At 44.3% G+C, this 27,870-nt stretch overlaps 2 protein-coding genes across 3 annotated transcripts; both read left to right on the forward strand.

Annotated features, from left to right (window-relative positions):
- Positions 1 to 3,924: 3,924 nt before the first annotated feature.
- On the forward strand, positions 3,925 to 22,927 carry MELTF (melanotransferrin). 2 transcript variants are annotated; one of them, XM_074153650.1, is made up of 16 exons: positions 3,925 to 3,970; positions 5,773 to 5,927; positions 9,584 to 9,683; positions 11,122 to 11,304; positions 11,628 to 11,784; positions 12,660 to 12,727; positions 13,480 to 13,667; positions 13,839 to 14,019; positions 14,903 to 15,054; positions 15,424 to 15,520; positions 16,384 to 16,578; positions 17,641 to 17,797; positions 20,576 to 20,643; positions 20,747 to 20,934; positions 21,588 to 21,784; positions 22,835 to 22,907. In XM_074153650.1, the coding sequence occupies exons 1-16, from the start codon at positions 3,925 to 3,927 to the stop codon at positions 22,905 to 22,907; spliced, it is 2,205 nt and encodes a 734-aa protein (XP_074009751.1). The 2 variants fall into 2 exon arrangements, with proteins under 2 accessions (XP_074009751.1, XP_074009750.1); XM_074153649.1 differs by having other exon boundaries at positions 21,588 to 22,927.
- Positions 22,928 to 24,163: 1,236 nt separating this feature from the next.
- PIGZ (phosphatidylinositol glycan anchor biosynthesis class Z) lies at positions 24,164 to 26,297 on the forward strand. The gene is made up of 2 exons (XM_074153825.1): positions 24,164 to 24,281; positions 24,736 to 26,297. The coding sequence occupies exons 1-2, from the start codon at positions 24,164 to 24,166 to the stop codon at positions 26,295 to 26,297; spliced, it is 1,680 nt and encodes a 559-aa protein (XP_074009926.1).
- The last annotated feature ends 1,573 nt before the right edge of the window (positions 26,298 to 27,870 follow it).

The raw sequence follows: 27,870 nt of genomic DNA on the forward strand, positions 1-27,870 counted from the left end.
CCAATAAAATTGCTAGGGACAAAGATGCGTAATGTTTTTAATCTTCCTCGTGAAACACTATTTATAGTGTCTTACAGAAATTGTTTATAGATAATGGTCATCACACTTTTTGAGCCTAAAATATGTTTAGGTGCTAGGAAACCTTGTATTTTTCAGAGGAATGCCAAATTTCCGTTGGCAGTAATACAGAAACCAGCTGCAGAGATGGTCATTAGGGCAATGAGAGAATGATTCGTAGCCTAAAAATGTGTGTGTTCTTCGGGGTCAGATTTTAATGAATATTTTACCCACAATAACTGCCTATTTTGTTATAATAAATATATATATATATTAAACTTTCTTTAACTAAACTCTGTAACTATGGGAATTATTTTCTTTACATAGTTGCGCACACGTATAAATATATATATATAAAATATATATTTTTCTTTTACCACCTACTCCTAGCTTTTTGTTTTGAATAAAAATACAAATTAGAATTTACCTTCCTTAATCATGAGAAATCAAATGGGCTATGGTGGCTGGGCGGAAAGTCCAGGGAGTATTAGTTAAAAAAAATCATGCAAGTTCTCCTCTTTTCTACGGAATTTCAGGTGTTTGTCTTTCCCCCCTTTCCCCCTTTGTAGTATGCATGTCTTAACCAAAGGGAGATTTCAGAGCCAACAATACATTTTATTTGCCTGTACGTTGTTCATCTCAGATTGCATAGGCACAAGATCTTCCATTTGCAATGCACAAACTTCTGTGCTGAATGTTATAAATACTTTGTACCAAACCATGGAGCTACCTTCAGGAATGAAATTCTCGAATTCCCGTGTGATTTGGTACCTGCCGTTGCTTGTTGGAAACTGATTGTTTATAAGAGGGATCTGCTTATGGCAGTCACGGGGCAGTCACAACCAAATTAGCTTTGGTTTGTAAAGAATTATCAACACTATCCATTCCATTTGTTAGAAAGAGGAGAACAGCTAATAAACTTTATTGTACAATATGTTTGTCAAGTGTGTTTTTAATCAAAAGAAATACAGGTGTTGTAGCATTTAACATAATTTACTCAGACTGTAAATTAAAATAACATGTTAGAGGAACACTGGTGACCAGGTTGGAGCTAATGAAGTTACTACATTAAAAGCAGGTTTGAACTCGGGACGCAACTATTGCTGGTGTTATGTGGAAAGCTTAGAAGACTTACAGTAAGCGTAAGTTGCCTGTGTATGGCCCAAAATAATTTTTGTTTTTCAAGTTCTGTGAAGTCGGTATGTTGTCTTTGAGACTGTCGGTGGAAGTGCAAGGTGTATAAGATTGATGCAACTTGTGATAAAGAATGTCATACATTTTTAAAGGAGCTAAAGTGTACTCTTGTCTTTGAAGGTGACTGATTATCTGAAGTGTATAGTGAACATCTTAAAACAGACCAACTTTAATAAAAAAAAAGGATCTAAATATCAGCGATCAAATCTGCAAACCATAATAATATCTGAGATCTCTATATTTTATACGCTTTTTTTTTTTTACTACTTTTTCTTAATCCATCAGGAAGAGTCCTGTTCAGCTGAGTAGATATGTGAGGACTTACTCTTCCATGTATTGGAGCGTCTGAATAACTTGCACAGAACTTTTCTCCCAGGCGTTTGTCCTGTACTAGCCAGGTGTCACCAAATACTGCACCAAGACTCAAGTCCACGTGGTTGTCGTGTCAAAGCGAAAACAAGTCTTGGATCAAGAAAACCCAAAGGACTCTGGGGTATTTTCTTTGCATTTTTGGTTTTGCTTGTTTCAGATGTTGCCCTTGAGCCCTGGCAGAAAAGTTGATTCTGCCAGCCATGATGCTCCTCGTTGAGTTCTTTTATCTTGTCATTTTTAGGATTTTTGCATTAATTAGCGTTTCTCTGGATCTCTTCCAGTATCGGGTGCTGATATGTCTTTGATTCTTGGGTACACACTTTCTGTATTTTAAAGATTCATTTTACAATAAATGTAGTTCTCTTAAGGCTTCCAATTTAACAACTAGAGTAATTAGGAAATCCAAATGCTATCACACTGATGCATTACTTTTGCTGGCCCAGTGAAGGCACCGTGGGTTTTCTTCCCTGCCCACTAACCCAGCTATTTGTAACTGCTGTGCAGAAGCATGCTTGATGAAGTATTTGCTGCTCTCTGTTATTATTTTAAGTTATAGTATATTAATCATTTTCTTCACAGGTATTTTCGCTAAATGGTGCTGAAAATTAGGTTAAGAAATTCAGTAGCTCCTTAAAGCATAGATATTCATAGAGTTATGAATAAAATAGGAAAATGAGCTAAATTTATCATAAATTGTGCTTGTGTGATGGTTTAGAGGGGGATGCATTCAAAATAGGCCTCCTGTACTAAAAGGCTGCTCCTCTACCTTCTGAACCTTTCCCGCAGAGGATCAGAAGAACCACCGGTGAGGCCTGGTACCGAATTCATTTCTTATTCATCTTGCCCTTGCAGCCCTGAGCAAGTGGTGGTAGGACTCTGCATCGGTCCTGTCATCTCTGTATGTGAGTGAGCCTTGCTGCAAGCATCGGAGGGCTTGAGTGGTGAATCTGGCCATTGGGAAGGGCACAAAAGGGATCCAAGTAATGGATCCTTCCAGAAGCTTGGAAGGACTCCAGTGGTGCCAGGTCATTCTTCAGCACTTTAGACAACAGAGGGATGACTAATTCCAGGTGGTCTAAGCAGTCAAAAATCAGAGTTTGGCCGCAAAGTTTTGTTTAAGAAGGTCTGGAGGGGTCATTATCTATTTTTTTGAAGTACTAAACTTGAAATAGCAATTAATTGACTTAAACTCAGGTGTTGTCTTACAGATGCTGGTAGGTGTAGGTATTAAAGCTAGCGGCCTGGCCAAACTGTACTCAAGTAGGTAGTAACCAACTCCTGAGAGCATCCCTGCGACATTGCTGGATGTACAGACTGTCTGAAGGATGCACACAGTTGTGTCGTTCGTGCATGCTCTCGGTAGAAGGTGGTAAAGACGTGTGTGTGGGTATCCGTGGTGGAACAGCTCTTCCGGTCCTGGTAGCTGGGTGCTGTGCTGAGAAATGGAAGTCAGCAGAGCAGTATTAAATGGCATTTATCTGAACAAAGTGTTACAGGCAGCTGCAGTTCATTGACTGATGAAAAATTAAGAAAAGGACAGCACAAATGAGCGTTGCTCTGTGAAAATGGCTCTAAAAGTCACAGCAGCTTTTTACAGAGCTATTGTCAGCAGAGTTTTTACTCTTTCTGGGAGAGAGAAGCCTTCCTGGGCCTTCTCTAAAACCGTAAAAAAAATCAAACTGCTTCAGCCATTTCATAGCACTTGCTGTTAGATTTGAGGAGGTGTGCTCATAGCACGCACTGTACCACCTGCAGAGTGTACGGGCCTCACTCTTGGCAAAGCCTGCGTTTCTTGTTACGGCTTTAGGAGATTCATGTCAATGCTGAGAATGTGGCAAAACCAGTGACCAGTCAGATGAAGCCCTTAGCTTGAATCTACTTTTGCTTCCTGAGCCCCAACACGTAGGGAATACATAAAACTACTACTTCAAATGAGGAATTCTTGATGCAGCCCTGCCGTACCCCTGTGAGTCGGTGTGTAGCTGTTTATCTAAGTCTATAGGTGGTGCTAAAGCAGCAACAACCTCATTGGTGCCTCCGATATTTTGCAATTTCCTAGTCTGATGAATTTGTTTTTCCAAGTGTAGAGGCGGTGTGAAGAGAGGTAGGCTTTTTTTTTTCCTGTAGTCATTACGAGGTGACGTGTGCCAAGGTAAGCAAGATAAATCGTTGAACAAAGTGCACCTGCAATTGAATGCTGCTGGTTTTCACCAAGGAGCAGGCTGGGCAGCACGGCTACAGAAGCCTTGATCTCTGGGGGTTCTGAAAGCTGGAAAAAGCACAAATCCCAAAATTTTTACCATGAAGAGCTCCAGAAACGTCTTCTATCTTCTCTTCTTTCACACTGGTAAGTGCCCTCCAAAAACTTCTGCTGTGGCATGGTCTCTTTGGGCTTGACTGCAATGAGGTGTGAAGGAGCAGAGGGAAACTGGAACCTTTCCAGAACCGATCTTGTGGCCAGGAAAAAGGATAGAAAGAATAGAAAAAATATAAAAGGAGTAGAAAAAGCTGCATTGATTACCATGGATGTGTCTTGACTTATTGGTGTCAAATGTTGTATTTCCTCAGTGCTGAATCTACTTCTTTTGCTTCAGTGGTGTCTGTTTCTCACAAGTGTGAACAGTTCTATGACACTTACTTTGTAAAAAACAGAAATAATTGCCGTTTATTCCACTTATAAGTTGGCTTTCTCCTGTCACTCCCAGATTCTAAGGGTGATTTAATTTCTGTTTGCTTGTGTTTAGGGGAGGAAAAACCCAAACCCCTTTATCAATGAAAACCTAAGTTCTTCCTCCTGCCCCAAGAAATGAATGGTGAAAAGTTCACCCAGGTAGCTGTTAAGTTTCAGTGAGGTGCCTTTTTACCATCACCCTGTTGTGCCTGAGCCATCGTGCTTCTCAGGATCCCTGCAGCTCAGAGGTGGGCAGTTGTTTCTCCCTCTACTAGCACATGCTGCCGTGAAAACTTCCCGTAAGCTTTCCAAGCCTGACTTCATGTCTGTTGACAGGAGCAGCGTTGGCTCCCAGTTGCAGCGGAGCAGCAAAGCCACCCCCCCGTTTCAGTGTTCGGTGCGGAACAAGCTTCATGGCATCAAGGATCTTGTTTGCTCTGCAGCCCCTAGGTCAGAAAATGTGCGTGGCTGCTGTTGAGCACCACTGGAGTAATTTTAACTTGCACAGTTAGACGTGGTATCTCAGCTGCGTGACAATGGTGGGGAAGCAGAGGACCAGTTAGAGTTTTTAGAAAACCACATGACAACTTGCAACAGACTTCAACTAAAAAATGGAATTGTAGAAAAGCAGTGGAATGTGGTGCCCCCTGCTCACAAAAATCATCTGTGGCTGTTTATCAGCATAAACCGTACTTGCGTACGCGTTCTGCGTCCAGCTGCACCGCTTGCGCACGGTGACACCTCCTTACAAAAGCAACAAAGTGTTTGTAGCTTTGGTGCTTAGAAGGGTGGTGGTTGGGGCTGCTGAAAGACACCTTTCTTCACTGATTAATGGAATCTCCGCTACTAAACTTGAGTCTTTTCATTCACAGAACTGCCCTCCCCTTTTTGTGGCTGTGGAAACAGCCTCTTATGAAAGAGTGTTTTGAAGAGACAAGTTTATTTTTCTAGCTTTCATAATAAGCCTGGGGGTAAGGCTCTTGAGCACCTAAGATTGCTTTGTTTTTATTCAGACCAAAAAAGGCTGAGGCAGGACTCCAGGTACCCTAACTAGCGATGCTTGACAAAGAGTTGTCTTTGGACAGTCTCTTTGGTTTTGTAAGATATCATTTTAAATAATCGTTTTAATCACTTGACTCAAGAAAAGATAATGTATTCTGCAAGGTTTAAAGAACAGTCTGGGTGCCCTGACCTATTCCATTGCACCCCTATTTCTTATGCCAGAAGCAAATGCCATTGTGTTTCAGTATCTGAGTCCGAGACTATCCTGCTTCTAGTCCAAAAAACTTCTTTATTCATATTAATCTGAATGAAAATGGGAACCATCTCTAAAGACTCACAGTTGAAAGAGGCCTGTTTTCTTTCTGTTTTGGGAGGAGTAGCAGAATGGAGGGTTTGCTCTTTGGGACCCTCTAAATGCCCTGTTACAAAGGCACTGATGTGTTTTATGATATTTTCTCTTGGCATTGTGTTTGCAGCTCTCAGCCTGGAACGCGTCCGGTGGTGCACTGTCTCCGAGCAAGAACTTTCCAAGTGTAATGGCATGAGTAAGGCCTTTGGTGGGGCTGGCATCCTCCCCTCTCTGGAGTGTACAGCGGGGGGGTCAGCGGCCAACTGTATCCAGATGATCGAGGTGAGCTGTGAATGACAGCAGTGTCATTCATTTAATTTCCCCGTGTGTCTGATAACAAAGCAGTGGCGACGTACACAGCTCTGCGGTGAGTGTCTGATGATCCAGGCAGCTGACTGTATGCTTCCTGGCATAAGACATAGAGGTATATATAAGAGCCTGAATGTTAGAATGTCCCTGTGACGTCTGTTTTGCTAGTCATATATGGCCGGTCATTAGGAACACAGCAAAGGTCTTAAATATTTCCTCCCAAATGCTAATCTTTGATTTGGGAATTGTGTCAGATTTATTTAGCAGATATTTAAGAAGGGATGGAGCTATAAGATGCAGACGGTGGTTAAAGCTGTGCTGCTGAGCCTATAAGTAGATTGTATTTCAATAAACTCTGGATCAAACTCCCATTTCAGGATCCCATCATGGAAATTGCTGTATATAGAGACGAGCTGAGATGAGCGTGAAGCCAAATCAAATCTCCTGATATTGGAGTACAAGAGAGACAAAGCAGCAGCAAGTAGGGTGAGCAAAGGGCACGCAAGTCCAACTGTATTAATTCAGCTGCCCAGGGCGTACTCAGTGTCCAAAAGGAGCACGACTTTAGGGAAGGTTTTAAAGACTGTAAAAGTGTGGCTTTGCAAAATGATGTATGGAACATAATTCCCTCCTTAGGAAGGGGTGGGAGGCAACAAGTGGATATTAGAGGAAATGTGGAGGCAGGTAATCATGGTCATTCTCACTGGCAGTGTGGGGGAAGAGGAGGAGGGCTGGCTGTGTTAATAAATAATATTCTTTGTGTATCCTGTGTAGATGTGCCCAGAAATCAGGGTTTTGTGGAGGAGATGCAGCCTGTCAAGGACAAAGGTTCAGAGCCAGGAAATGAGACCCAGCAGAGTAGTTTGAAGGGAGATGAGGCAGGTGGTTGTGTGGCAAAAAAAAAAAAGGAACAAATTTCAGAAATTGGTGTCTTGTAATTTTTTGTCAACAGAAGCAGAAGGTTTGTCTGACTACTATCGCTACCACATTGGCTCTTGATAAATACTGTTCTTTCACGAGCGAATCAAGACTGTAATGAAGAATGTCAGGAACAGATAGCGATACGTACGTGGATCTTGCCTCGGGATTAGACAGGAAATGCTTTCTAATGTCAGATCTTCCTAAAACCGCTTGGCTGATGCTGCCGCATTCCACAGAGGGACCTGCTAGGCTCTGTAAAGCAGGTTATTAAAAGGGCTGATGAATGTCTGATTCTGAAATACCGTGCGGACAGAGTTGCGTTTGTGAGCCATTGCAAGCAGCAGGCACCGATCTGAAACCTTGGGTTCCTATAAAACTTGATTTGCTGAACTCGGAAACCTGCTGGCGGATAGCCGGAGCAAGGAGCTTTCTGATAAAACCAATCTTCAGTGTAAGGCTTCAGACCAGGCTTTGTCCTTGAGACCTCTCTTTTCTTGTGCTAATAATCTACTAAATGTTTAAGCCGGCCTGTTCTGTGCAGGAATGTGTGGAACCCCCGAGTCCACATCCGCATTGAACTCTGCTCTCTGAGGCCAAAAAGGGAGTGGGAGGCAATGGCTGAAGAGGCAGATACGCTGTTTTATAATGCTACATAACTTGGACTTAGTCCTGGGAATGTGTTAGCACATGGATAAAGTAAAAAAAAAAAAACCCACCATTTTTTTTTGAAGGTGTTTAAAAATTGAGAGATGTTCTAAATATTAAACTAGGGAACCTGACAGTATTTAATGTGACCAGAGCTGTTCTTCCGCAGGTCTTTAAACACTTCTGCGGGTAATTCTCAAACATTGTGAGACACAGAAATGAAGTTCCTCTGAAAATAATTAAAGGGTATTACCATTGCACATATCCTTATCAAAAAATCATATGTGGAATAATCCCATGCTTTTGCTAAATGGTTTTGCGAATGTTCCTACAAAAGAAGTACAATACCTGCACTGTTGCTGCTAAGCCACCTCAGCAGTGAGTGTGTGCATTTAAAGGAGAGGTCTGTAGCCTGTTAACTACTTCATGTTAAATACAACGATAGGCGTTTTTTTCTATCTTGTTCTGTTATTTATACACTGTTAGTTATACACAAGCTATTGATAGGAGGCTCTTCTACTAAACAGAGCTCAAAGACTCAGCTTTCCAATCAGAAAAGTGCTATCTCGCATGGAAATATGTCCACGTAATACAGTCCCTGTCTTGTACAGCCCTTCCCGTTTTGTCTGCTCTGTTTCCTGTCCACTGCCAATTCCAGAGGGTCATTTTGTTCTTCTGAGGGTAAGGTCCTTCTGACTCCCACCTCCTCTTCTTCCCTCTCACAGTCCCTTCTAAACAAGAGGCCATATTTGATTCCTAAACTGTCCTGTGCTCTGACTCTCACCGGTGGAATATCAGATCTGGTTATTCCAGAAAGATTCTTGAAGATGCAAGTATCTCCCAACCCCAGCTCTTCTCCAGCTCTCAGGACATCTATTTTTTCAGCTAACTAATTAGTATTATCTTTTTTCTCCCTCGAGACAAATAAGTAAAATATTTCAAATTACATGGCAACTTCAATTCTGATCTAAGTACCAACATCAATATATTACCTATGCTCTCCCATGATCCCCTAAACATTTCCAAGCTTTTTCTGTGGCTCAGCCTGCGGGGGATTGCTGTGTGCTGTGATGTGCTGGGCAGCATAGGCCTAGCCCTGCCCTAACCGATGCTCAGCAAACTGCCAAGGAGTGGGTAAGCTAAATTATCCCCTCCAGTGCCGAACCAGAGGTTAAGCAAACTGATAAGAAACTTGGAATGAGCTTAGAAATGCAAAATGTCAAGCTGTTGATGATTTTCTCAGCAGTATCTTGTCTCAGTGCGAGATGCCCTCTCCTGGCTCCCGCTAGGTTCTCCCTCACAGAGAGCCGGGCTCAGCTGATAGAGGTGTGTGCAGCAGCTCTCTGGTCCTCGCTGCCGTGGGAAGTCCTGTCCTGTGCTGCCCACAGCAGCCCTGCATCTGCAGCGGGATTCCAGCCAGCTTGGTGTTACAGTCAGCTGAAAAGATACAGTATTGTTGGACACCTTCCCAGCAGTGGATGCCCCGGATTTGTGTTCCCCCACTTTGGACAGTCTTTTTAAAATGCTTTTCTCTTCCTCTGCGCTGTCATCTGCTCCCCCTCTCCCAAAATGTGTGGCTGTTTGTCTGCTGAGGTACAAGCCAGCGTGCTTTAAGTTTTTGAGTGGTATTCAGATTTGGCAGCCCCATAAGACGTTACTTCAAACTACCTGTGTGTGATCTCAAAAATATAACCTTCAGGCTTTGGGGCACTAGCTATAGGGATAAATGAAACTCCAAATTGATGGGCCTTAAGATTCATTACAGATCTGCAGGATCCATTTCTAAGACTCCTTTGGACTGTGAAGACTAGCGAGGCCATCACAGTCCAGGGCTGGTTTCTGCATTATTTCTGAAGGAAGGTGGTTTTGAAGTTCTAAAATTCCTCTTGGTAGTTGTTCTTCAGAAATTCAAGAGCCCATAAAAGAACTTTTTGGAGAAAAGAAAGCTCACAAATACAGATTAAGGGGGCTCTTCTCTGAAATTCATGGGTATTCTGCCTATGGCTGTTGAGAAATACTGATAATTAAGCTTCAACTTGTATCCTGCCCTTGTGTCTGCACAGGATGGTTTGGCAGATGCGGTGACACTGGATGGCCGTTTGATTTACCAGGCTGGAAAGGAGCATCATCTGAAACCTGTGGTTGGGGAAGTATATGATCAAGGTACAGTCTGACCAAATAACTTTTAGATTACTTAATATGAGCTTTTTCTTACGCGTTTTTACTATTTCCATTTTGTTTTGGTGTCATCCTCTTGAAGACTGTAAAGAGTAGGTAATGGTCTGGTTCCCTCTTGGATGTTCCCGCCTGTGACAGAATGGGCGGGGAAAACAGGAGACTCGGGGCTGTGGCAGAGTCTGTCCTGACACCTTTAGGTCAAAATAGCTGTTCCTGTAATAGGATTGTTGTGTTGGTTTTTGTGGGGTTTTTTGTTTGTTTGTTTTTTTTTTTTAGCTGTTTCACTGTTTACTGTCTTCTCTGTTCTATACTTTGCAGATAAATTAATGAATTGCAAAGCATAAATTGTTACTAGGTTTATTTCTCAATTCCATAAATTAGAATAATTAGATTTTATTTTTAATAGTGTATATGATTACCTGCTGGAAGAAAGAAAGTGTTATAGAGGCAATAATTCAGCGGTGACTTGTCTTCCTGACTGAGGGCTCAGTATCAAGGTGTAGTTCAGAGCTTGCCGATGTCCCCCACAACTTTGAGACCCAAGGGATGGCACAGCTCTGGAAGCAGTCTGCAGGCAGTGGTGTCCTACCACTATTGTGAGCTGGAGCTGGATTTGGTCTGCGGCTGGGTCTTAGTGTGATGTGGCCAAGGCATCCTCAGAAGGGCCTGTTGGGCTCAGCTCACAGGGACTTGGATCACCTGCAGCAGCCTCCCCCCAAGTCCCCGTTAACCACATCATGACCCTGGTGAGGGAACTGTACTTTGGTTTCTCAAAACCAAATGGGCCTTATGATCCAGAGGCTGGCTGTCTCCGTTAGCCAGGTTATGAGCTCAAATCAGAGAAAGGTGAATGAGATGCAGTGATTTCCAACCTAAATAAAGTCAGATTGAATGACCTTATGGTTAGTTCAGACCCGAAGCTCTTGATTCTATGAGTTATGTCAAATGGTAAAACAAAGAGAATGAAGTCAGCTGTGATACTCCAGTCACATCATCTTGGTATGCTGTGTCAAAGTTAAGATCAAATTAGTAGACAACTTGGGGAATAATTTATATATATATATATATTTTTTTTTTTTTTTTTACTGTTCATTATATTGGTTTCAATTCAATCCAAATATATTTAGAATCATAGAAAATTTTTTCTTGGAAGGAACCTCTGGATGTCTTTCATCCCATGTCCCTTTCAAAGCAGGGTGACCTTCAAAGTTAGAGCCAATTGCCCGTGTCCTTTAACTAAGACATTTCACACTGAGAAAGTAATGGAGGACACTCACTCACAGTCAGTAGGTTCTCACCAAGGATGTGAAAAACATGACTTGCCTCTTGCTAGAGGAGCCACAAGAGGCCGCAAACCAGTGTGTCTGACCATAATGCTGCTGCCAGGCTACATTGTATGCTTCTCTTTCTTCCAACGCTTCAGAGATTGGAACTTCCTATTATGCCGTGGCTGTGGTAAAGAAGGGCTCCAACATCACCATCAACAGCTTGAAGGGCGTTAGTTCATGTCACACAGGCATCAACAGAACCGCGGGCTGGGACGTGCCAGTTGGCTATTTAGTGGACAGTGGGCGCCTGGCAGCAATGGGGTGTGACCTTCCAAAAGGTAAGAGTTACAGGGCAGAGGTCTGTTCCACAGCAACGCCTTTCCCTGTGGTCTTGGGACCCTGGGTGTGGACAGAAATGTGTGGTTCTAAATGCTGGTTTGTGCCTTTGCTTTGGTGCTCCTTGTAGAATGGAATAGACCTAACGTAGGTCTGATGGAGACTGCAGGGGTGTTTTTTAAACTGGGAAACTATCTTTTTAAGAACAAAATGACTTGTCCCTTCTAAATGTGTTTAGAGATGTACTATGTAGATGTGTTAAAATGAGATTGTAGTATCTTGTTTGTTTATTGCTAAAAATTTCTCATTCTCATTTCCCATTTAGCTGTAAGTGACTATTTCAATGCAAGCTGTGTTCCTGGAGCAAATGGCGCGAACTATCCCAAATCCCTCTGTCAGCTCTGCAAAGGGGATTCGGCTGGGCAGAACAAATGCCAACGAAATTCCCAGGAGCAATACTATGACTACAGCGGTGCTTTCAGGTAAAAATCGTGGCTCTGTCATTTATTTATTTATTTTTTTTTTTATCACTATGCTTTATCCATAGCCATTGTGTCCAGGCCTCACTGACAGGAGACTGAAGCCAGAGAACTTCAGCTGATCTTGTTAGATCTGCTGTAGTGCTAGGACAACCATGCTTTAAACCTAGAAACTGAACAAAAGTAATTCTAAACCCACTATTTCAGGTATAAAATACCCGAGTATTAAAATCAAATGGATATTTAGTGCTTATACTGTGCAGGGAGGAAATCCCATTCCTGTTTCCTTGGTCCAGCAACTGTTGGCGTGAGTCTGAGTGTTGGTTTTGGCAGTCTGTGTCTTTCCCAGTAAAACCCGATGACCCTTGGAGTCTGAGAGCTGAACTGCCACCCTGCTCAGCTATTGCAGTCATCCCACCTTGGTTGCACTGAATTAGCGCATTGCTCTGCCCACCAATCTTTCCCTTATTTTCTCTCTTCCTGTCCGTGTGCTGCGTGGCAGCTCCCGGGCCCTGAGCAATAGCATTGACCGAGCAAGGGCAGAATTTGCTCATGTGAAGCGCTTGCTCCTCTCTGCGTATTCCCTAAAGGATTGTGCAACTCCCTTAGACAGAGAACTCTTTCCTGGACAAAGAAGGTCACGGTGTTTGTCCCGGGCAGCGCTGAACATGTTGTTCGTGGTCACCACATGACAGCGATAGTTTACTTCATGCTCTAACGGCCACTAGTCTCTGCCTTGAGCAAAACTCTCAGCACGAGGAAATAGGTCAGTGGCTGATGGAACAGAGCATACAGCCCTCTGGCTGTCAGCCGGCAGTGCCAGCGCCTGGGAGCTGTGCTTTGTAACGCATCCTTCTGCTTGGGTTTGTGTTTATTAGGTGTTTGGCTGAAGGTGCTGGAAAAGTCGCTTTTGTGAAGCACAGCACGGTGCCTGAAAATACTGATGGTGAGTAATGCAGAAGCTTGTTGAATAGTGTCTGCAAGGTCTGAGGTACGGTGCCTGTACCGGCAGCATAATATCAAATGCTTGATTTATTTTGAATTGAGGAATCAGTAAAAAAATGTTCTAATAGTGAGAATAGATGTACCTACAGATGTACGTACCATGTGATCCTTTTTTTTCTTCTTTTTTTTTTTTTTTCAAAAATGCTTGATAGTTTCAGTAAAGATTGGAGGTGGAATCTCAAGCTTCTTCCAGGAAGAGAGCTTAAAGGGCACTGAACTCTTAGTTTCATACAGACCTGGGCTGTTACATTGCTCATGTCTACCCAAGGATTTCAGCAGAGACTGGCAGAAAGTTAACAAGATGTGGTCTGCCCTATCTGGCACTTTGTGAAAACTACTATCAACATAACATTATTTAATATCATGGGCTTGTCTGACCATCATTTACAGGGAAAAAACCAAAAAATTTGCATGTGATTCTAGACTTGGGGCAAGATTCTTGCTACAGCTGCAGACCCCAGCGTGCAGTTCAGTGCAGCCTCGCAAGAGTTAGGCTGTTTGTTGTCGTATTGGAGATACAAGACTAAAGGACCACATGGATGCATAGATGCGCTGCATAGTGCAGTCAGGAAGAGTTCAAAGATGTTCAGGAGATGTTTTCTGCCCTGCGTGGGATGCTTAGAGCAGATGTGGAGCCAGAGGCATCAGCCCCACCTGATACCTGTTCCATAAGCATGTTCTGTCTGATTTCAGGAAGAAGTCTTTCTTCATGGGCCCGGCACCTTCGCTCCCAGGACTTCCAGCTTCTGTGCCGTGACGGCAGCACAGCTGATGTGACAGAGTGGAGAACCTGCCACCTGGCCCGAATCCCGGCTCGTGCCGTGGTTGTGCGGCCAGACACAGATGGGACAGTTGTCTTCCAGCTCCTGAACCAGGGACAAGTAGGACATCATTTTTTCATCAGTGTGTGGCATTTCAGAGGGGTTCTCCCCTCCACCTGGCTGAACTGAAGGCAGGACGTCCAGGCACCTTCAGCTCTGTGGGGGTCTGTCACACATCCCAGGTCGAGTGATGTGTGACAGGTGGTTTTTTTCCTTTCTTTAACATTACAGCAAAGATTTAACGGGGTAGGCACCGAGTTTCAGATGTTTGACTCGGCAGCCTATGGTGCCCAGAATCTTCTGTTCAGAGACGCCACCACGGAGCTCGTTGCAATCACAGCTCAGAATTACCAGGCCTGGCTGGGTGATGAGTATCTTCACGCCGTGCAAGCTCTGAGCTGCAACCCCAACAGTAAGTCATCTTTAGATTGCTGCTCATAACCGAGAACAAAGATAGCTGATAACAGAGACCATCTTTATTTTCCTTTATTTTTTTCTGGCTCTTGGAGGTTTATGGCAAGATGTCAATCTATCTTTGAGCATAGACAAAGATCACTTTTTGACCTAGGAACAGTATCATGTTGCAGAATATTTTTCTGTGCAAACTGGCCCACTTTGTGTTATAAGATGCGGGATTTTCTACCCTGTCTGGTGTATGAGAGACACTGGTAAGCTGCTACTGCTACCTGGTACTGCATTTCTTACCTGCTAACAAGGGGAGATGGTCGTGCACAAAATCCTCAAGTGGTCTATAAAGAATGGATGAATGGGTTCCTAGCAGAGAATTTCCTCCAGAAACTGTGAAGGAACCCTGAGTTGCTCTTTATCAAAATATTACAGCCTTTTATAGCATTGGAAGAATGTAGGAATGACTTGATGTGCGTTCTGGCAAAGTCAGAAACAGAAGTTGTAAGAATTCCTGCCTTAAGAGGCTTAATAATCGTGGCAGCTGAGCCTCTGAGATGTGCTCTGTGCTGTGGCACACGTTGGTCAGTGACTGTCAAGTATAAGGAAACCTGCGTTCAGGGTGTGTTTTGCTGCACTCAACTAAGACATTATGGCTGCACGTAACAATCGGCAATTGTAGGAGTCACTGTTTCTTTGCCCTGGGTAGGTTTGCAGTGTGGGCGCACAGCTGGTCTGGGGAGCTCTGTGGTTCCTCATCAGGTGCAAGTCTGAGGTGGAGAGATGGAGAGAAACACAGAAGTAAACATTTTTCACAACATTGATGGTACATACGTGACAGTGGCCAAAGCGTATCCCTCCTTGTCTGTTTGCTTTCCAATTTTGTGCAGCGTTGCCAGAAAGCCTGAACTGGTGTGTTGTATCCACTGAGGAGATTTGGAAATGTGGTGAAATGGCCGTTGCCTTTAGGAAAAAGAATTTGAAACCAGCAATTCAGTGTATTTCAGCCGAGACAAAGGAGCAGTGCATGGAGCTGATCCAGGTAGGCTGCTACAATCCTTGTGCAATAAACCAGATTAACACAAGCTGCTCTCTGCTGAGTAGGCAGAATCGGAGATAAGGGTGCTGAAGTAGGAATACTGGATTTCAAGGAGGGGGTCATGTGGTTTGGATGGCCCTGAACCCTGATGATCCTCAGTTGTGACGAGGGCAATGTGAAATCTCCTGTCTCTGTTTCACTGATGATGCTTTATGCAGGTTTGGGGTGTTTGCTTTCACAGCATATTGCTCTTTTGCTGTCAGACTTGCCCTTTGAGATGCAACAGGTATGATGCTGGAGGCGTCATCATTGTAGCAGGGAAGGTATCTGCTGTTTTTCCACAGAAATCCTAAATTTTATTTTATTTTTCAGAGAAAGGAAATTGATGCTGTGGTTCTGGGTGGAGCTGATATTTACACAGCTGGGAAGATATATGGCCTTGTACCAGCTGCTGGAGAAAGTTACTCTGGTAAGAAGGTCAGGAAACATAAATATAGACCTTATTTTTCCAGGTTGTTTGAAAACAGGTCTGAAAGCACAGCCCATGTTCCCTAGCCCTGCTGGGAAAGTTGTTTTCAAAGGAAATGAGAATTATTATCCTCACGTCATGGACAGAGGAGGAAATAAGTATGGGATGGGTTCCTACAGTGAGTTTGTGGTAACTTGTATCTGTCCTGCTGCGGGACCAGGTTAAGACTTTGGCAGTTTTGAGTCTTGTACCTTATTATTTGTCTTTTCAATTCTGCAAAAAATATTTACAATGGAAAAAAACAGTGTTTACAAAATCAAAATATTTTTAGCGTAACCAAAATACAGAAATTACACAGTAGATTACATTTAGAAACAAATTCTTCCTGTCAGTGTGGCTGCTTCAGAGTCACCGATGAAAAGAGGACTTGTGGACGTTGTGTCACTAAGGCAGAATTTCAATATGCTGCAAAACTCATGGAAATTTTAATACAGGCTTGAGTTTTCACATAAAAATAGCTTCTTAAAGCACTTCTGATAAGTCAGTAATGACCCAAATGTTGTTTTTCAGAAGGATGGATTTACAAGAGCTGGTGTTAGCAAGAACACTTTCATGTTGATCTCTAGATTGTTCGGTTCGGGTGCAGAGCAGAGCCGGTACAGGCTGTAAGGGAATGCAACACTGGGAAGTAGAAGTCAAGAATAATGACCTGTACGTTCCTACTTCCTGACTAGCTGACTGTTGGTGCAATTGAAGTTGGCACCTTTTAAGTGTAATGGATCTGTAGATGATCATTAAGCACTGGGAATGCTTAAGGGAAGTTGTAACGTGGTTTTGTTTTTTTTTTTTTTTTGTTCTGCAAGCTGATGACAACAGCAGTGCGTACTATGCTGTGGTATTAGTGAAACGAAATTCCTCCAATGCATTCACCATCAGTGACCTGAAGGGGAAGAAGTCCTGCCACACAGGACTGGGGAGAACCGCTGGGTGGAATATCCCCATTGGTATGCTAATTAAGAGGGGCATTATTAAGACCAGAGACTGTGATATTCCTCAAGGTAAGACAACATATCAAAATACTACATATCAAAAATACAGTAGCAGTCTAAATATAAACTTTCATTGGGGAGGTAATTTTGTCATGAAGCTTATCTGTTTGCGAAGGGGTGTTGTGTTTGTAATGTGATTTGAAATTTTGAGTTTGCCCCAAAGTAGACTAATGGAGAGGTCGTACTGAGAATGTTACATCAAACACAAAAGTATTACTTCCTTTTATCACAAAATCGTTGGCTGATTTAGGTTGGAAGGGACCTTTGGTGGTCATCCTGTCCAACCCATTACTCAAAGCAGGTCCAGTTAGATCAGATTGTCCAGGGCCATGTCCAGGCAGGTGTTTTTTACAGTGTTCAGCCTGCCAGCCCCCCAGCCTTTCATGGTCTTACTCCATCCTAAAAGCAGATTCTGCATTTTGTTTTTGTTGGAGTTTGAGGTTTCCATCAGCCTGTTTCTCCAGTCTGTCCAGATTCATCTCAATGGCAGCCTTGGCTTCGATGTATCAAACTGCAAAAGTTTATTCCAGTTTTCAGAAATGCATTTGAAGCCCATTGCTTTTCGTATTTCATCAACTTCAAGCTTATACGGTCTTGAAAATCCTGCTCTCACACCTATCTGTCTCAGCTCTTTCTTGATCCAAGTCAGGTATCAATAATTGGATAGTCACAGAAACTCACACTGTCTACACAGGTGTATCCGCTTTAGGTGGTACTTCCGCTGGGGTGTCATTGCGGTAACCGTATACCCGTCCTGAATTTTATTGCATTTATTTAGTGACAGAGCAATGTAGCGCAACAAGCAAAGGATCTATGACTGTAGGACTCCAGATTTGAGTTTTGTCTGCCTGTTTCCTATCTCCCAGGGAGCCCTTTGGTTTCATTACATAATCAGCTTTGAAAATATTTTAAAAGTTGTAGTTTGTGAATTCCAGTAAGGAAGCTGTACGTCTTTTTTCTAGTGTTCTACCGAAACCTGCATTGGTGGTAACTTTATGACAGCGCAAGTACCTTTCTTGTGAAGAACTCGTGCTTTTCACTCATTATATTGCTTTGCCTGTCTTTGTCCAGCTGTGAGTGAGTTCTTCTCTGCCAGCTGCGTGCCTTCAGCTAAGCAGGAAAATTACCCTGCAAAACTCTGTCAACTGTGTATTGGAGATAACAGTGGAAACAATAAATGCAGTGCAAGTAGCCAAGAGCGTTATTACAGCTACAGTGGAGCCTTCAGGTAATTAATACATATGGTTGTTATTTAGTCTGTCACCTTGTCAAAATGCAAGGAGGAACTATTTTCCATCACAGCCAGCAGAAAGTGTTTATCGCTACAGTTAGATGGCATGTGCCGTAAATGAATGTCCTGGTTTGAGGACAAACCACAACAATGAAGTGGGACGTGTGTCCCCAGATGTCTTCAGCAACACAGGTATGTCATAAGGCATTACATTAGATCATGGCAAAGCCTTTTGCCAGCTCCCTGGCCCGCAGCCAGCCAGACCAACGGCTGAGTCCATGTCTCTGTTTATAGAGCAATGGGCACCCACCTAGTGAGGACCACGTGGATTGTCATCGGTCTCCAGTCTTGCTTTAATCTCTTGTGACAGACTCTCTGCCACTCTGAATGGTCGGGTTATCCATAAAGAGCTTTAGCAGGGAAGCAGGCAAGTGGTAGCCAGAATCTGGCTGCTCCGAGTCCATGCTGACAGTGACAGGCTAGTGAGGGGGAGCCAGGAGTGGTCTTCGCTCCCCTTACTCATTGGTGTCTGTATGTGGTGGTGGGTTTCTGAGCAGCACAAACAACTACGGCCAATGTTCAAATATGAAATCCTCTTCAAAACAAGATTTGTTAAAGGTGCAGGGGGAAAATCCATAAAATGGAATAAATACTTAGTGTAACAGCAGACGTCTGCTTACGGGGCCATACCCAAAGACTACAAAACTCTTAGATATGGAAGTGGCATTTCCTTTTCCTGACCTTCACCTCTGAAGGTAACAGTGCATGTAACCGAGATGGCAGTGACCGGACTTTTTCCTTCAGGCGAGGAGACTTCAACAGCAGCTGCCTGGTAAATATTGGAGTGCTAGACTTAGATAACTACTTTTAGCAAATCTATTTAGTTGTGTCCAGCTGCTCTGCTGTGGTACATGCCTTGCAGGCAAACTCCAGATCCTCTGCTGTACTTCAGAGATTAACAGAGCTGAACTGTCACCAAATGAATAAGCAACAAATGCAAATGCTGTTACGGGCTGTATGAGCCTTGCTCATATTTAATGTGAGCTGTTAAATTTAACTGTTTGATAACAGTGCCCGTATGGCCCAAGCTTTATATGGAGAACAGTACTTTTTCCTTTTTTTTTAATAGAGAAGATGTTTATTTCATTGAGTGATGTGGAAAGCCTTAGGTATTTAAAAGGTTAGGATTTGGGTGAAAAATGGAGGGTCACAATGTTCTGGAAGGTAGGGATGGGTCTGGCTGTGGTACTTAGGTGATCCTCTCTGAAAGGAGAATGAGTTATGGATGGTGACTGACACGGGCTTAAAATTCAGCCTCAGATTTCCAGATTCCTTCAACTCTTGGTATCTTCTGACTAACCTGACTAGAGGTATGAGAGGTCGTTCAGTTTGTGTATGTCCCACTGCCTGTGGCAAGTTGAACTGCACAGAGTTCCAAGAAATCTTTTGGAAACAGCCTTTTCTGATGGGGAATGCACTGAACAGCACCTACTGAGTTGTCCGTGCTCTGCGTGACAGCGTCAGGCACGTGGTGATAAGAACTTTGGTTATAACTGCTCATGTTAAACCAGGTACACATAAAATATGTATATTTTAGGTAGCTGTCAGCAATAATAATTTTCCCTCACATTCTGTACTACATAAACCATGCTCAGTTACAGTTTTACATCTTCTTGATTGGTGGATTTAGTGATCTTGGTTTAGGAAACGCTTCTTGAAAACACTTGTAGAATAAACTACAAGGTACCACCACTAAACTCTGTTGCCCACAGATCCACTGCCAGCACACGCTACCCAAATACCTGGGGAGTTAGAACTCTTTTCTGGCTCAGCCAGCTCGCTGATTTGAGGTTGAGTTTCTTGATGTATTAGTTGCTGTCTGAAACAAGGGCCACGTATTTCTTCTGTCTGCTGAATTCATATTTCAGGCCTAGCAAAAAGCTCCTAACAGTCTGTGGTGCCCGTCGCGTCGTGCGTTAGACACCACCACAGTGTAACATGGGAAACAGCAAATGCTGGTAAAGGTGTGATCTTCTACACCATCGCCCTGAAACCCTCAAATGGGCACCACACTCGTAGGAGAGGAGGAGATTTTAAGGTGTCCTTGGGCTACTGCCGCTTCAGAAAATTAGCGGACACTGAACTTATTTCTGGACCGGTACTGTTAGAAACTGCAGTTAGATTAACTCGTTATCTGCAGCGTGCCAGGACTCTGAAAGCAGCATCTATGCGAGCACCAAGGTCACTCTAGCTTGGAAAGAAAAGAGGAAATAAAAAAAGTGTACATGTGAGTGTGCACACGCACACAAACGCAGAATCTGATAAACTCTTGGGTTATGCACTCAAATTATTTTATTCCAAAATGTCATAATGACACATACTTTGTACGTGATTTAAAAAGGAATGAAAGTGACTGTTGGCAGATGGGGAATACTGCATTGAGTAGCACACACTATATCTTCTGTTTCTTTGTTCATCTAATAATGGCCTTTTCTGTTGTTTCTCACACTGTTTTTAATCAAAATGTTCTCCTGTATTCCTCTCTTAAAATTCTTAATTCGGAATATTTTTTTAATACTTTGCAAATATGTTGGTTTTCTCTCCTTTCAAGATGCGTCATTTCTCTGTTATTGCCGATTACCTTAGGGTCCAGTGCATTTGTTTGCAGGAATGTATGTAACAAAAATTGAATTTTAAAACTATCAGTTATTAGAAAAAAAATGTGGGTCGCATAAAGATGCTTTGAATTGAATTTTTATCTCTCATTTCCTAAAGGTGCCTGGCACAGGACTCTGGGGATGTGGCCTTTGTGAAGCACTCGACAGTGTTTGAGAACACAGATGGTACTTAATTTTACATATATCTTTATTATAATTCAGTTATTTTTCTAGAGCCTTTTTTCTCTAAAGCATTCAATGAGTGAAAATGACCGGTTTCTTTTTTCAGGTAAGAATACTGAGAGTTGGGCCCAAAACTTGAAGTCCGGTGATTTCCAGTTACTGTGTCTAAATGGTGCCCGTGCTGAAGTCACCCAGTTTGCTGAGTGTCACCTGGCTCGAGTGCCAGCCCAGGCTGTTATGGTTCACCCAGATACCAGTGTCTTTGCTCTGTATGGACTACTGGACAAAGCCCAGGTACTAATAATCCACTTACACGGTGGGGGAGTTGTGTATTGTCTAATGCAGACCAAGGATAAAGACAACAGGACCATACTGCCATATTGTGTCCCCTGTGTCACGGGACTGGCAGCATGTGCACCAGGCAGAGAGCCCTGTTGCTGGAGTGGGATGGAGAAGGTAAAATACAGCCATTCTCCTACTAAAACCACCCCGGTGCACAAGGGATTTCAACTTTTTGCCCAGCCACTGGTTTCAGTAGCAATTATCCTGGAGCTTAAGGTGTTTCCCCAAACTACGTGACTTTGAAGTCTACAGGAAATAGAGTACATGCTAATGCTTTTCCATCCTGGAATTTTCCTAGGAATGCAAGGTTGCTGGGTGTATTTATGCTGCAGTCACATACATGGTAAACCATCTAGGCAGACCATGCATGGCTGCCTCGGCTAGGTTCCTGTTCATACTGAAGTTAACGCATCACAAATGTGTTCTTGTAATTGCCAGTGGCAGAGTTCTGTATCTGATCTGCTGGAGCGTCTAAAAGCAAACGCATAATACAGGTTCTGTAATCGTGTATGAACTGTTCATCTACAGAACAGTTTCTATTGTCTTTCACGTTGTATGAGAGGAACTAATCTTGCAAAATACTGAAAATTTTGCATCGTTTTCAGGTCTACTTTGGAAATAGCAGCAATGAAAATGGATTCAAAATGTTTGATTCTTCAACTTTTCAAGGAAAAGACTTGATCTTTAAGGATTCTGCTGTTGAGATCGTGCCAGTAGGGGAGAAGAGGACATATGCAGAATGGCTGGGAAGTGAATATATTGAGTCCCTTGAAGGGTTGCAAACACCAGAGTGCTCTGGGGCAGGGAATCAGATAAGACAATACCTACTCGTGACAACTGTCATTCCCCTTCTTACTTTATGTCAGATACAAGGCTTGGACTAGCAGGGCCCAACTGGCAACTTCCAGGCCACCTCTGCCCCACCACCTCTTCTTCAGATCAGCTGCTGTTTGGGTAATGTCTTGTGGTCACATTTGAATGCCTCTTCCTGACTCTTTGCAGGGCGAGTGCTAACAGCCCCTGCTCGTCAGGGGGGTGGGGTGGGGCTGGAAGCTGCCCCTGTCCATGGGGATGGGGTGGAATTTGGGGCAGAAGGCAGCAATACAGTGTCGTCATGATTTACAAGATCAGTCCAAAACTGGAGCATCTTTGCTGTCATTGCTGATGTTGAACCACCCTGGGCTGGAGGATTCCCAGGTGCTGTTGGATGGACACTGGGTTTCTGACCTGTAGAAGAATTTCTGCATCTTGGAAGGCAGTATCAAAAATCTTGACTAGTGAATCCTCTGGCCTCCTGGCTGGTTACATTCAGACTCCTGCATACCTGCTTATCCCATCCTACCCGTGCTGCTGGCAACAGTTTCTCCTGAGCTCTGCTGCCAGAAGAATTAAGTGCACAGCGGACAGACAGGCTGCAGACAGAGAGATGACCTGCAGTCCAGAATTCAGCTTCTGCCATGGTCAAGGTCCTCCACCTTCCAGTAGAAGAAAGGAGGGAGCATCTGCGAAGTCACTAGATAGCCAGAAGAGACTTGAAGGCCAGAAGAAGGCCACAGACTTGAAGGGACTACCTGTTGGCAGAGAGAGAACTAAGCCAAACGTGTGCATCCGCTGAGCTTGTTGACTTTCCACAACCAGTGCTCCCACTGCTTGAGAGAGATGTCGTCTGCCCTGTGATCTTTAATTCGATGCAGTCTCCATCAAGAAACTTGTGGCTGTCCTCCTACATGGGGTTATCTGAGTGCCTGTGCGTGAAACTTCTATTTGCTGTTAGTGAAACAAAGTAGTTGACTTCCGATTAACTGGTTGTGTATCTACTGGCTTGTAGAATACGATTTTTATTTTTAACCCTGGCTGCAGTAACAACAAATGTTGCTGTGCTGCTGGCAGGCAGCATCCTCCTGACTACAGCTACCGCCTCGTGATCCTGGGATAAAAAGATATTCAACATAAAAAAAAAATACGGTAAAACTAGATAACAATAATGTAAATAAATGAAAACTAACAAATAAACACAAGAAGTAATTACAACTTCTCCAGACTTTGGCCTGATAGCTAAACTACATAGTTTTGCACTTTCCTGGGAAATTAACACTAAGTCCTTGCTTCTCTTATCCCACTTCCCAGCTTTTCTTACCCGTTTAATTTCCTCCAAGGTTACCTGGGTTTAAGAGGGAAAGAGAGAAAATATGGCCTTCGGCTATTTAATTTTAAATTTTAGAACCGCGTCTGCAGCAGCATCCCAAACCGCAGTTACAGAGGATTGAAGTCCTTGGGTCTGAGCTCTGCTCCTCTCAGCCAGGGATCCGTGACACCTCTGGCCATTTAGTTGAAGCCTCTGAGCCGTGGCTTTCTGTGTGTATACCTTTGAATATGCTGTGTTAAATTTTACCTGTCAAATACATAGCTGATGTATTAGATACTCCACATGTCTGGTGTGTGTTTCTGCCACATTCAGATCCTTTCTAGCTTGCAGAGTGGCTTTTTAAATAAAATATATAGCTAGATCTCCAAGTCCTTTGGTTTTGTGAGGCTGTTAGTGCCATAGTTACCTCCCTGTTATCAGGCACCTCTCCATTCCTTAGAGGGCCCCTGAAGGAGCCTACCTGTTCCCTGTTTCCTTGCAGTGCTAGTAGAAATGTTTGGATTGATCACCTCTCTTCTTTCATGGAATGATTTTGTTTGTAGGCAGGAATCGCACAGTAATTTTCCTCCTGCAGTAGATTATCGTTGTGAATACAACACTACAGAAAAGCAGTTTAAAAAAAAAGAAATTCTTTTCAGCTTTGCTCAGTGCCGTGAGGAAGGGGCGGCAATGCCGTTTTCCCTGCGGAGTGGGCGCTGGGAACCCAGCGAGGCCCTTTCTGTGGGGGGGAGGGAGGCCGGGCAGTGCCCTCCGGGCCGTTAACCGCCGTCACCAGAGAGAAGGGAGCGCGCAGCCTGCCGCCCGCCGGCAGTGACTGCCGCGCTGCTCACCTCTACGCCACTCCTGGCTTTTGGTCGATTATGAAATCACTAAAATTCAAGGTGCGTCGAACGCGGCTGTTGAGCGCTGCCCAGCAGCTGCGCAGGCGCATGCGCGCCGGGCTGCGGCGCCCGGGCCGGCGGAGGCGCGCCCCCTGGCGGGGCCGGGGCCGGTGCCCGGTTGGGCGGCGGGGCCGGGGCCGGTGCCGGTGCCGCCATGTGGGTCCGGGGGCTGTGGGCGCTGCTGGCCGCGCTGCGGGCCGGCTGGTGCCTGCTGCCGCAGGCCGGCTACCTACACCCCGACGAGTTCTTCCAGTCGCCCGAGGTGATGGCAGGTAAGGCGGCGGGAGGGGCGGGCCCCGGCGGAGAGACCCCGGGGATGCGCTTCCCCCCGCGGGGGGACATCGAGGCACGGCGTAACCGCCTCGGAGGAGCCCTCACGGGTGGGGATCTGCACCCAAAACGGAACCGAGCGGCCGCAGCGCGGCCCCGTTTTGCTGCAGCGGGGCCGGAGCGGGGCTGCGGCCGTCCCTGCCGTCCCCGGCCAGCCCCGCCTGAAACGCTCACCCCAATGGGCTGCTGCTTATGCTCAGCTTTGCAACGATTAACGGTGCCGCCCTCCGAGGCTGCTGTCAAGGCCGAAATTTTTAGTTCAGGGGCTGCTCTGCGTCGTGATGCCTCTCATGCTAAGTTGCATCCCCAATGAATAAAATACATCCCTACTGAATAAAATATACTATGTATGCATGGAGGTTTTTTTGTTTTTTCTTTTTTTTTCTTCCTTTATAGGAGACATTTTAAACCTACAGGTCTATTACCCGTGGGAGTTCCTTTCCAACTCTCCTTGCAGAACAGTTGTTTTCCCATTAATGACATCTGGAGTTACCTACTGGGTGATCAAGTCTTTGCAGCGGCTGGATGTATGCTCAAGTTGCATCAACAGCTACACCCTTCTCGTGTCACCTCGCCTTCTCTTTACCATCTTTTCTTTCATCCTTGACTATAGCGTTTATCGATTAGCTCCTTTCTGGGAAGCAGATCCGTGGAAAGCACTGGTACTTCTTGCCGGCTCGTATGTCACTCTGGTATTTTATACAAGAACGTTTACCAACGCGCTCGAAGGACTTCTCTTTGCTCTTCTGATGGTGCTGGTTTCCTCAAGAAGGGCTGGTGGCAGCGTGGCAGAGCCTACGAGCAGCCCTCTCATAGGTATTGTAACCACTGCAGGGTTTTTCAACAGGCCAACCTTTTTGGCCTTTGCTCTAATGCCCCTGCTTTACTGGGCAGGTTTAATTGTTGACTCTCAAAAGAGCATTAAAACTGTCATAAACCACTTTTTGAAGCTTGTCCTATGTGCATGTTTTACTGCTGCTGTTTTCGTAACAGCCGACACCTTCTATTTTACCTCCGTGGGCTTAGACAACCTCTACAGCATTAAGAACAGCAGCCTATTTGATGTAATAGGTCAATTACGTGAGAAAGTGATAGTAACCCCGTTCAATTTCCTCCGCTATAATCTTAATCCTCATAATCTGGCGCTGCATGGAAGTCACCCACGAGTTACACATTTTACAGTCAATGGAATAATGCTCTTTGGGATCTTACATATTCTGGCCATCACTGCTGGTTTTAAACTGTTAAAGAAATATATCCATCAATTAATGCGGGTCAAACCGTATTACCATGGGTCACCTGGGCTACTAGTGCATTCTGAGGGCAATCCAACATTACTGCTCTTCTATTTTGTTCCTTTGGCATTTCTCTCCCTATTCAGTCACCAAGAACCTCGGTTTCTCATTCCTCTCATCCTGCCATTGGTCCTGTTCAGCACGTCGCAGGATAGAGCTGGGAAGTGGAAACACATCATTATTATTTTCAATGTTCTCGGGGCGTTGCTGTTTGGGTGCTTACACCAGGGAGGACTGATACCCTGTTTGTTTCACCTGGAGCAACTCATGCATTCTCCGGAGCCCACAAACCATCCAAGACACTACACTTTACTCTTTGCTCACACCTACATGCCTCCTAGGTCTCTGCTTAATATCAACAAGAGAGACACACATATAGAAGTCATTGATATGGCCGGATCTGGAGAAGAAACCCTCTGCCGGACAGTAGGGCAGCAAGCAAACAATTTTACCTGCAATGACTGTCATGTTTTTGTTATAATCCCTGGTACAGTCAGAGCCATGATTACAAAATGTGGTGTCTCGTTCAAGAATGAGACTTTGATATTTCCACACTTATCAATGGAAGACCCACCACAAATACCCTTCCTGTTCAGTGGAAATTGGAGAAGTCAGCTAGGACTATACATCCTTCAGCTAGACAGAGATCAGCAGAGCCTTTAGATTTTAGGAGAACAATCTTTTAGTTTTTCACTTCACTTGGGTGCTGCCCAAACGTGCTGGGAGACCTTCCTCTTCACAGACCAACCTTCAGCACAAGCAGTGGCACTGGGAGCTCCCCTGAGTCTCTTTATTCCTTTTCTTCATGCTCTTACCCTCACCAGTATAGCCAGTTCTGGATAGAACCTCCTTAAAATTTGTTATTCAGCCCCTGTGGTGTTTCATATGAACATATGAAATTGAAGCCCGCTAAAACTGTGATTCAAGCTTCGCTCTTTCCATGTGAGATTTATTTTTGAAGGTTCTTATAATCTCTGACAGAGAGTTTGTAGATTGTGTGGTTTTGTTACCGATAACAGGCATTAACTCAGCTGCTGGAGAGAGGTTATGGGACTAGACAAAAGCTGGTCTGACTCAATAAGGTTTTATTTTTATGCCCTTAAAAATTCAGAGCCTCCTCCAGTCGTACCAGATTGCAGTCACAGGATAAGCACTGGCACTGGAATACTGTCTTGGGTGGTTCTGTCTTGAAAAATCCCCAGCATTGATCTGACAGAATCTGATTGATAACATGGAAGATGCTTCAGCATAAGTACTTGTGCTAAATCCTAAAATCCAAGCTTTGCCTGTTTCGCATTTCTTGCCACCGCCAGACACGCTCCCTATGTATTACATGCAGCAGTGTGAGAATGCTGCGTTTTGATGGTGTTAAGCCCGTGTGGTGTTTAGCTGTGCAAACGGGGCAGCCCTTCCCTTGCACGCTCCCGCTACAGTCTTGCAGCTTTCATCGCTCTGTCGTGGCTCTCGCCCCAGCAGTGGCGCAGAGCAGGCCCTGCCAAGAGCTGGTTCAAGGAGCTGACGCAGACAGAATATGGGTAACTCACAAAGATTTGATCCTTTGTATGCGTTTGACCAGATGGATCTCCAAACTGGCTTACTGTGGGGTTAGAAATCCACCAGTTCTGCTGCAGGGGAGCGTGTGAGGATCCAAGGGAGAAGCTGCATCCCCTGCTCCCCCCTCCCCTTCAGTACTGGCTCTCCATTAAATCAGCTTAGTGAAAATGACAGATCCCATCCTGGCTCCCGATTGGGAGAGCAGTCTGATTTTAAAGCGGGATACAAATAAACCCGAGCTTCAGCTGAGAATGATGTATATGCTTAACAGAATAGCACAACTAACAATTTTCGGTTATGCCTGTGTGAATTTCTGGATCCAAAATATCCTGATGCAAAGGGAGATACTAATTTGGCACATGCATTGTAGGTCAAGCCTCTCTCTATGAAATGAATCCAACACTTGAATTCTTTCTGTTCACAAAGACAGTAATGCTTTTTGCAGCTCTTCATCCACACAGCTTGACGTAAGGTCTTATCAGCCAGTTTTTTAACAGAGACAGTATCGGTTGTTGCCAGGCTCAAAAGGGATGCTGGGAAAAATCCCTGTGTGAAGGGTTTGCCTGTATCTTCCAATTAGACAGATGAGCAAGATTTTTAAGGAACATAGTTCTTGCTCTCTTGTAAAACATTTTGTGTTGTCTCCCCTACATGTTCATCTCGCGTCCTTCATCCCTCATTA

Source organism: Numenius arquata, chromosome 9, assembly GCF_964106895.1.
Source record: "Numenius arquata chromosome 9, bNumArq3.hap1.1, whole genome shotgun sequence".
Classification (NCBI taxonomy): Eukaryota; Metazoa; Chordata; class Aves; order Charadriiformes; family Scolopacidae; genus Numenius; species Numenius arquata.